The sequence below is a fragment of the Phoxinus phoxinus genome, assembly GCF_949152265.1.
Source record: "Phoxinus phoxinus genome assembly, chromosome: 11".
NCBI classification, from domain to species: Eukaryota; Metazoa; Chordata; class Actinopteri; order Cypriniformes; family Leuciscidae; genus Phoxinus; species Phoxinus phoxinus.
Window position 1 is genome coordinate 29,875,457 of NC_136886.1, and position 10,781 is coordinate 29,886,237.

At 39.5% G+C, this 10,781-nt stretch overlaps 1 protein-coding gene across 5 annotated transcripts; it reads left to right on the top strand.

Annotated features, from left to right (window-relative positions):
* The first annotated feature begins 188 nt into the window (after window positions 1–188).
* rasal3 (RAS protein activator like 3) lies at window positions 189–9,794 on the top strand. Of its 5 annotated transcripts, none has more exons than XM_079627762.1 (18): window positions 189–1,144; window positions 1,602–1,741; window positions 1,928–2,006; window positions 4,354–4,421; window positions 4,542–4,627; window positions 4,775–4,901; window positions 5,023–5,121; window positions 5,240–5,908; window positions 5,985–6,129; window positions 6,221–6,365; window positions 6,588–6,824; window positions 6,981–7,182; window positions 7,335–7,426; window positions 8,255–8,525; window positions 8,625–8,735; window positions 8,900–9,090; window positions 9,176–9,260; window positions 9,373–9,794. In XM_079627762.1, exons 1-18 carry the CDS (start codon window positions 610–612, stop codon window positions 9,460–9,462), a joined length of 3,372 nt encoding a protein of 1,123 aa, XP_079483888.1. In that variant the 5' UTR covers window positions 189–609; the 3' UTR covers window positions 9,463–9,794. The 5 variants fall into 5 exon arrangements, with proteins under 5 accessions (XP_079483888.1, XP_079483887.1, XP_079483889.1 ...); XM_079627761.1 differs by having other exon boundaries at window positions 193–1,144; window positions 8,240–8,525; XM_079627763.1 differs by having other exon boundaries at window positions 193–1,144; window positions 8,258–8,525.
* Window positions 9,795–10,781: the final 987 nt, after the last annotated feature.

The following is a 10,781-nucleotide window of genomic DNA, read 5'->3' on the forward strand; positions in this document are numbered from 1 at the left end:
GAACAAAACAAGATCAAATGACAGATTATGCTTTCTAAGATTTTCATAAATAAGAAGGGCATTGAATAGAACATATCAGTAATGTTGCACTTGTTAGGTCAGCCTGGAAACATCCTAATCTCTTAGAAGATTAAGAAAAAGTCTTTCTTTAACCTGTGAATCTAACCTGATTTCCCCACCCACAAACTGACTGGCTTCCTGAATGCTGGACGACAAGTACGCACTGAAAAAATAGACTTATACCTACAAGAGCTGGGGACCACAAAGGACTGCATCATTTAAAATAACGAGCACCAATTTATCAAAGCCAAAAATTTATATATGGACCATATACTGTGAGTTTAAGAGTTAACACTTCAACAAGACCTTAGTGAACAGACAGAATTTTGAAATTGATGATGCACAAAACAATCTGAGGAAGTGGCCAATAGGTGAAGTGAGTGGATGATGAGATCCGGAGCACTCGAATTTGAGGAAGATACAAAACGTTTTTAAAAAAACTGGTACATGCTGAGGACCCCATACACTTTGAGGTACGACAAGACAATACTTTGCACTCCGTTCAAAACATAAGAGTTCACAAAACTGGGTCACAGAGAAGAAATCTAGATGGGTACGAACAAAGAACCGAGTGCTGAGCAGTCAGAACCGCAGATTGAGGAGGACATGGAACTGTCTTCTGAACAAAACAGCCCGGTTGATCAGACAGAGGATGGCAAGCTACTCAACACGTACAAGTGGCACACGGGAGCCAAGACTGAGACGCCGGCACAGGGGGCTATCGAGAGGCTGGAGAAAGGGGCTTCAAACAAATGGAATAAAATGCAGAGTTGGCGCAAAGCTCTGAGTGAAGATTCGGGGGAAAAGTGCTCGACTGCAGCTCGAGGGGCCGAAAGCCCCTCCAAACCCGAAAAGCCGGCAACTTCAAGGAAAAACCCTTTCCGAAGAGCTCTTTCAGAGCCACCAGGGTCCCTCCTATCTTCGGTCCTGTCCTCCTCTTCGACATCTGGGTCCTCCAGCGCACAGGCATCAGGGACTACTATCCAGGACACGACACAGAGGGGTAAAATAAGAAAGTACCTGCAAACGGTCTCACAGAAGTTTAAGAGGCCGCGTATACAGAGTACTCATATTGCAGAGCATGGTAAGAGCTTTATATTCAATGCTAAATGTTCTAAAAACATAAAGTTGAATCCGTTAAATGATATGAAGGTTTTTGTAGAGTTCTTAGAAAGACAACTTCTGTTGGACAGTGTAAACTTACTTTCTAACCCTGTAAAGGATTGTACATGCAGATGCCACTAAATGGCGCTAAAGAATGAGAGTGCAACAACAGGATGTGCAAGATGGAGATGCAACAATAGACTAGAAAATAGCACAGAAGCGCTTAACATGAAACTGTTTTTCTCCTTTGTACCCAAAGGATAATGACCTAAACACGTAATTGGACGTTAATGGGATTACTTATGATGGCTATCATTATTTTAACTAATTAAGCTCTGGTGATGTTGGAACTGGATTACAATTTCATAGCATGTTTTGTCTTTGAAGCTTTTAGGCCATTTAAATTTAAACGTTTCATGTTTACTTTTTATGAAAAGACAAAGAAAAGGGTGAGCCTGAGAATGTGGTCCAAGAGCCTGTTCGGCTCTCCTGGGCCCCCCCACAAGACGTTCCAGTTTGGGACATAAGCAACTGTTTTCTTCAAGATGGACAGATCTTTATCCCACGCGAGGAGGAGGTAATGCACAACAGACACATTCAATGATGCCAACAGATGAGACATTATTTAGCAGATTAAGATATTGGATGTACTGTATATGTCCTTAAACTGACTTTGATATGCCAGTCCAGTTAGTTTGGAAACACTATTCGACTTAAGGTGAATTTGGTGCCAATATATCACTATCTTTTGAATTGATTTCAGCCTTTGATGAGGGTACGGAACCGGGCCAGCAGTTGTCTCTCCAGCGTCAGTCTCCAGAACATCAGTGGAAGTCACACTGGTCAGTATCACATTCATAGATTTGAAAAAAAATGTATGAATGTCATTACATTAGATACAACATAGCATCTGGGAAAAAAAATGACACTCAACCTTTTCTCAGAACCTCACTTTTCTGATCAAATTTAAATTTTAACAAACTGGTCTCAAGGTCATTTTAGAGGTTCCCCTAAAATTCACACAGGTGTCCTAAAATATCCTACACCTTGTCAAAATAATAAAAAAACAAAATATTTGTTTAAATGTATCTATTGATATGGTTTCAATCACTATATCTTTCATATAACAAAATATACCTTTCACATAACAAATTTTGTGAAATGTTTGGCTAAAAAAAAGTGTGCAGTATTATAATTTTTATATAAAAATATTCAAATAAATTCCACTTGGTTTATCATGTTATCTTCATACATTTATATGTGTGGGTTAAGGGTTCAAATACCACTATTTAAGCAACAACAACAACAAAAGTGCACAAAAGTTGTATTACTATCTTGTGAAGATCATTGTTGGGATTGCAGTACACTTAATTGAAGTAACAGTCTAAAGTTCTCCGTGTCCATGACCATTTAAAAGCTAGAGATGACTTCAAGAGATGAGAGGTATCATCTGTCCCTATCTAGCCAATGGCTGCCTGTCAGTGACTAAAGTGAAGCAAGATAACATATTCACAGAGGAAATGGCTGACGTGGTTATGTTTGCGTGTGCTTGTAAAATTGCTTCCTTTGAGTTTCTGAAGATAGCATCACAACTGGGTGTTCCATATCAGAGGATGACTGAGACTGATGGGGTGTGCTATCTAGCACTCAACATAAGCATGCAGGACCCTCACTTTAAATGTAAAAAAAAAAAAAATCATAAAAGGGCATTTATGAGTATTGCGTTCTGAAAGGAAAACTGATTCTAAGCTACTCCAAAGCATGGGTTTCAGGCGTTGGATTGTATGTGGAGGGGCACTAGGTAAGAAAAAAAATGAATAAATCAAATTATTTTGCTGGAGAGTATAATGCATGCGAAATACAATCAGCATTAAAACAAATTTAAGGAGACGGCATAATACAATGAGTTTAAATTGGTCTTTATTTTCATTTAATTCAGGTGTTTAGCAAAGCATAAAGATATACTGCTTTCAAATAGAATAGTTTATTAAATGTAATGTCTTGTTACATGAAGAGAGTAGACAAGATTACCTATTAAGCAGGGCCTGACCTTTAGTACAGACCTTAATTTTTTTTAAATAAATTTTTATCTGTATTTAGTGGGAAGAAGAAAAGCCTCCAGTGGAGACATTTTTTTTAGTTTACATAAACATCTCTAGGGATTTAGATCTGGTCATTTAGAGGATCATAAGACATCTACCTTCTAAATTTTGTATATTGTGATGGAACATTTAGAAGCATAAGCCAAATCTGGTTCTGTTAAAGTTTTATATTCCATGGCTTCAGAGCCGTCATACGACCTAAAGACTCCTAAAAGCCTTTTGAAGGCATCCTTCCACTGAATTTAATACCGACTGTATGTGGGAAATCTGCTGAGAGGTTTTGTGCTTTTATTACCATGTTACGCATGACAATTGGTCGTGGCAGATTAGCCATCGACTTAATGAAACTTAAAGCTTAATTTCTTTTGTGAGGGGTTGCTAATTCTGTTCAATTTGTTGTAATTTTTAAGGTTGCACTTTTTCCTTTTTCGTAAGTTACTTACTTCATGTTGGTTTGAAAATTCATGCCATCGTGCAAACTGTCAGACTTCTTTAGCAGACACAAAACGTTAACAGGCTCATTCATTTTCACAGCTGCTGCTTTTGCAATTGTGATTTATTTAAAGCATGTGAAGTATGACCCTAATCGTGTATATGTCCAAAAATTGGGACCACATCCTGTGCATTATACTGCTCGTCTGGTCTCCAGCTTTCATAAAGGCACATGGATGATCAAGCAATAGCTAATTTTTGACATAAAAAATTAAATAAGCCCTAGATTTCCGTTCTGTTCCGTATTAACAGAATTCATCTAACAAAGTTACATTTTCTGTTAAACTGGAAATTATTGATCTGATGCACATAAGAAGGAAGGAAATGATATGCTTCCTGTCATGGTTTCAGAATCTGCGATTGCACTGAGATTATCTGTCTTTCTGCAGTATTTTATCCCACTAGACTGAAATCAACAGAAAGACATGCAGTACATGCACACGCAGATGTTCATTTCAATAATTGTAACATGGAACATGTTTCAAAAGAAAAGGGACACACCACCATCTTTAATGCTCATACTACAAACAAAAGGGGAATACAGTAGAATTAAAGTGATGATCTAATATATAATGGGTTCTCTTTCTCTCTTTAGAGCTAAATCCAGATCCTGTGGTTCCCCAAAGTGGTACCAAAATAAAAGGGCAAGATGGAGGCGTCAAAGTGAGTATACATTAGAATGTCTAAGAAATGTGTACCATCTGAAACTAGCTGAACAAAATGCATGCATAAATATATTTATTTTTTTCCCATGCCGCTCCTTTTCTTTCATTCTCATGCTAGAACTTAATCAAGCGCCGCTTACAGGGTGATGATAAACGGAAAAGCAGCACACAGATCCATACTGCAGGACTAGGTGGTGCTGGAAGGTGGAGGATAATTTAAATAATACAGAAAAAGACAGATTTTACCAAAAATTCACTCTGTAGTAATGTCTAATATCAATGGGAAGAAACATATTATCTGATGGTTTGATATGCTATGCCATTTACCAGTCTTTCACACTTTCTATCAAGGTACGGATCCAGAGAATCTTTATCCATTCCAGTCAGTGCTGCAAAAAGCCTGGATCTGAGTGCAGACCAGACCGCCGTCATCAGGCCAGTCCACAGCTCTATTCTAGGGGAAAAGTACTGTTTTCAGGTAGGCCTTGCTGTTGCATATTGAAGTGTAAACCATGTTTAAATTTTCCGATCATTATGTCTATACACAATCCAAACAAATTACTTATTTTCTGGGTATTTCCTTGTCCAACTCACAAAAGGTCATAAACTCAGAGAATAACCACTGCTTTGGGTGCAGTTCAGCTGCAGAAAGAGACCGCTGGATTGAAGACTTGCGTCGTACTGCACATCCAAATAAGGTACCACATATTCTTTAACTTAAATGTCCATCCAAATTAGTCATTATTTGTTATTCTAACAGTATTTGTAAGAATTAATAAAATTGTTTTACTGTCTTATACTGTCTTGTTCTTTCAGGACAACTGTGAGCGTACTGAGAACTCCCTGAGCCTTTGGGTTAATGAAGCAAAAGACCTTCCCCCAAAGAAGCGATATTATTGTGAGGTCCACCTTGATGGTACACTGTTTGCTCGTACCAGTAGCCGGGCCGTGGGGAAGTCCGTCCAACGATCCAGTCAAGCAGTTGACGGAGGATCTGGTGCAGGTGCAGGCCATGGCGGTGGTGCTGCAGGAGGTTGCCAGATATTCTGGGGCGAATTTTTTGAACTTGACAACTTGCCCCCTGTCACCCAGATCACCCTGCACCTCTTTAGAGAAGAAGACTCCAAGAAGAAGCGCCATTCCAAGGATGACTCTATGCTGCATCCTCTAGGAAGTGTGGCTCTTGCTCTAGCAGACATAAAAGGACGGGCATTTCAAGAGAAGTGGTATCCCATCGTTCCCTACAAGCCCCCAGGAACAAGTACAGCAAAGGACCAAATTGGACTTCAGGCTTCACTTCGAGTCAAGGCCAAATTTAAGAACCTGAAAATTCTGCCTATTGAGAGGTACAAGGAATTTGCTGAGTATGTCACAGTGGATTATGTGGGTATGTGCAGCAGCCTGGAACCTCTTCTTAATGTACGGGAAAAAGAAGAACTGGCAGGAGCACTTGTTCATGTGCTCCAGAGCATTGGGAAAGCTAAGGTGAGTTGCAACAGCAGTAATCGCAGGACAAGACAGATAAGCTTTTCAAATGTCTGAATGGTTTTTGTTTGTGCAGGAGTTCTTGATTGATCTTGGTAGTGCAGAAGTTCAGCGCTTGGGAGAAAATGAGGCTTTGATTTTCAGAGAGAATACACTGGCCACAAAGGCTATTGATGAATATATGAAATTGGTGGGCCAGAAGTATCTCATAGACACACTTGGTAAGGAATATTCTACTGCATCCCTTCTTATAAAACTCCATGTTTCATTTTGTTTACCTCTAATCTCCTATGTAACAATCTTCACCCATAGGCGACTTTATATCCAGACTGTATAGTGGAGGGGAGAGCTGCGAGGTAGACCCGCAAAAATGCTCTTCCTCTGATCTACCAATCAACCAGAGACATCTTAAGGAGACATGTGGGGATGTTGTAAAGAGAATCACTGACATGCACGAGTAAGATAAACCTAAACGAACACACTCTACAAAATAAAATTGAAAGCGTATTCATTAGCATAAGTATTTTCTGTAGAGAACACATAAGATGGCCGAACTGCTGTAATATACTGTGCGTAACAGTAAATAGATTTACCTTGTCTACTTAATCTCAATAGGTGTCAGAAATCTTCCAATGGATTGTTATTTTTAAATTTTAAATTCTTTCCTTTCTATAAACAGCTCATTCCCTGCAGAGCTGAATGACATTTTTTCCAGTTGGGTATCAGATTGTGAGGATCGAGGTCTAACGGACATCGGACACCGTCTCATATCAGCGTCTCTGTTTCTTCGATTCTTATGCCCAGCAATCCTCAGTCCATCACTCTTCGGCCTCACCCAACCCTATCCAGAGACAAATACCCTTCGCACTCTCACTTTGACAGCCAAGGTCATTCAAAACCTTGCAAACTTCACCTTGTAAGTCCCATATCTAAAGCCATATTTATTGCATTTTGTAATTTTATTACCATCTTCCAGTTAACTTGGATTATATATCCAAAAGAAAATTAAGATTTTGAAAGATTTGTTCTCATATATGATCAGCAAGAACCATTTTATCTCAATATCCACCAGGTTTGGCGAAAAGGAAGAGTACATGTTTTTTATGAATGAGTTTCTAGAACAACACTGGGAGCCTATGCGAGGATTCTTACAGAAAGTATCTGATCCAGACAGTGAAATGGCCATGGCTCGATTTGATGGCTATGTAGACCTGCCCCTTCGTCTAGCGGTCCTTCACAATCTCCTGGTGGATATTATCTCTGTAATGAAACGGGTAACAAAACATCAGATCTCAAGCCTTTGCTGTAATCTTTGTTCAGAAGACTATGGGATTACTGACTTAAAGTTTTACATCCCATTAAACAATGTGCTCATGCTAAAATATATATATATATATATATATATATATATATATCTCTTTTGTAGGACCAAATAGACAACCTACAACCCTTGCCTTCAATCCTGAACCAGATCACAGAATTCCTTAATCATGATGCTCAACGGATCCCTGTTAGCAGGTACGGTTATTATACAATGGGTGTGTCAATCAGCTCCCCAGTATCAGGGCACTGGTCAGCGAGTTGGCCATTAGAAGGGCTGTCGCAAAATCCTTCCAGTGCACTGAAATGTTCACTCTAAAAAGTCCCACACTGCACCACAAATCACTATGTTCCCTTAACAAAACTTCTGAAGCGCAAAACAAATCACGCAAGACAAATCACCAACGATAAAGACACACGATAGAGGTTTTGAAAAAACAAACCGCCATTTAATTATATTTCAGTGAAACCGGTACTCTACCCGCTCTGAGCGGGATTCGGACCGGGTCTCTGGCGCGGGACGCAGGCACGCTAACAAGGTACTAACAAGGTAAAGACCGCAGTAGTGAACCTACTCTAGCTAACATTTACAACTGAAATGTTGCAAGTATATTATGTAACAATCAAACTATTTATCATAATGTACTTTAAATAAATAAAATTTTAAATTCAGTAAAATATCAGCTCTGCTGTTGCTCATAAATACCAGTAGTGATGTTGTACAATGAGGACGTTATAGATGTCACTATCAGTGTCCCAATGTGTAGTGAGCCAGGGGCCTTACTGTCCTTACCAGTGCCCGAATTTGTGTACTTGATATACTGATTCACAACCTAGGGAGCTGATTGAGACACACCCAAAATTCACCAAGGGCAGGGGTGTCCAACTCTGTTCCAGCTGAGTTTAATTACCCTGAACCAGCTTATCGAACTCTGCAGGACATTGGCCCTCCAAGAGCAGGATTGGACACCAATAAAAAAAATCTATGTTAAAATCAAATTTTGTTCAAAGTACTTTTACTTACAGCAGTCATGGAACACCAAAGCCTTTATACTTACCTCCAAGGGATCTCCCCAAATACAGTCCATTGCAAAACTCCATGCAGCAGCTTCCTGTAGACTCAAAATCCAACCACGGCAAAGAACGTCAGCGGAAGCAGGTGCAGCGGGCATTCAGTGTCCCCAACAGACCATCCCGGCAGCAGCGGCAACCAGTTAAGCGGCAAGCAAGCAATGAAGAACTACCTACGCAGTGCCCGGACCAAGCTCCTAGTTTGGAAATCACATTACCCAGCAATGTAAGTAAGATTGGTTAAAATGCACCAGACATTTTGCCAATTATTTGCTTGCAAATAAATATTTGTATTATTTGATGTGTATTTTCTGTTTGTGTGTAGTCCACGAAACCCAATAACGAACCAGCAAAAGTATCCTGGGAAATCCAAAATGGCAGTGAGCCCCATCAAATAACAGGGCAAGAGCAAGAGGACACAATCACATTAGATAGGGTGGGTCTACTTTGCATACTCTTGAAGCAACAGGTTTGGACCGTGTATTTGAATGCATGAACAACAATTTGTGTACCTCTACTTTGATATTTATCAGAAATTATTTAGAGGAAATGGTGTAATAAAAAGCCACAGAATGTTGACAAAGTTGTGGTGTGCCATAGCATGCGCAAGAGTTGGCTGAGCTGCGTTTAAGAGTGGAGCAGGAGACAGAGCGCGAGCTGGAGATGGCCAAGCGGTTAGAAGACTTCATAGTTCTGAGCCAAGACCAGAATACACAGCTACAGGCAGAGGTGCAGGACCTTCGTAATCTGTTAGCCATCCGTGAGGAACAGCTGGCCAGTGCAACTTTCAGGTAATTTTGGCTTAAAAGAAGTAAAAATCTGTTAATTTGTAAATGCAAATAGGACAACTGAGACCATGTACTTATGTTTGTGTAGACTGGGCGTCATAGAAGAGGAAAGGGAGGAAGACGAAAGAAAGCTGAATGTCGCTGTGGCTTCAGTTGATCGTATGAATGTTTTGGTAAGTAATGTGGTTTTCTCCTCTTTCTAGTTTTACAAATGCACATCATTAATTCAGGCTTGTACTTACGTTATGGCTAAGTTAACACTTGCGTTTGTGTGTCTGATAACAGGAGGAGCAGTTTGCTGGGTTGTTGAAAGATGTGCACCAACTCTATGCAGTTAACGCTGATGGCATAAGAAAGACGTACATCAATACCTGATGTAACATAGAAAGTTCTGGTGTGGTGCGCTAAATGATGCCCCTTTGCATTGCTAGTAGCTTTTGTCACATTTCTTTTATTCATTGGTAGCAATGCGCTTACAAAGCTAACTACCTGTAACAAATAAACCAAATCTTATTATCACGGCAATAATGGATTGTAGTAAGAACAAAAACAATTAGCAAATTAAAAATGGGACACCCATTTGTGCATTTATTCTTTTGTCCTGATCTTCTAGTTTAACGTTAAGTATAGACCTGCATGAGACTTATCTATAGCTACTGTTTTGTCGATTTTTCACAAATAAAATGTGTATTAACCAAACCAAGCTGAATAATCACTGTTATTCTTTTGACTGTAATTGTTGTAAAAAGAAACTGCAATTAGGCCAACTCAAAGCACTGGATACCCTAAAAAGTTTAAGTGACGCCTTTCTTGTTAAAGCAATATTCTGGGTTCTGCACAAGATAAACTCCCGTAAAAGCATCTGTAGCATAATGTCAGTAATCAATGAAACGTCCCTCATTGAGCAATACTTTTCACTACTCATTAACGCCTGCTAACACTGCGGTACACAGGGAAGGAGAGAAGAGGCCATTTTTTAAATGGATGCAAATGGAAGAGAGGCTTTTGTGAGTATCATTTAATGAATCAACAGCTCATTGGCTAATATTCAGAATGTTTGCTGTTAAACATTCATTTTGGATTTATCTATTTTAAGAGGTTACAATGAAAACAATGCTGTTTAATAAGAGAAGTCACAGACAAGTGTGTTACAGTTATAATTCAGTTTACAGCACTTCTCATTCATTTCTATGGTATCCCCAAACAGTGATTGACTGTCGCACAACTCTAAACAAAATTCCAAGACGTCAAGGCTGTAATGTGTTTGTATTAAGTAACCAAAGGCACAAGTAAGGCAAGTTAGCCGTTATGCTTTTTCCAATGGTAGAGCCACGGACACTCGTATCTCCCAGTCCCAATAATAAGACCATCTCTGTCTGGACAGCTTTCATTGGCCAAGGACTCCCCAAGAGGTCGTCTGACCGACATGTAAAGCAACATTTTTTTGTTGGTTTGGTCAGTTTGTTTTTGTTCAGTGTCATGTTTAGAGGCATGAAGATGTAAAGCCGAGCGTGCAATTTTAATGCAACAGTGGTGCTTTGAACGTCACATTGAAAATCCAGCATTTAGCTGATAAGTGATCATTGCCACAGTTGTAAACATGACGGCTTTCTTCTTCCATAAGAGGGTTTGGCGTCAATGCGGTTTTGTTTCCAGGTGGACTGTTAAAGAATACGAACGCATGTCTCCCAGAA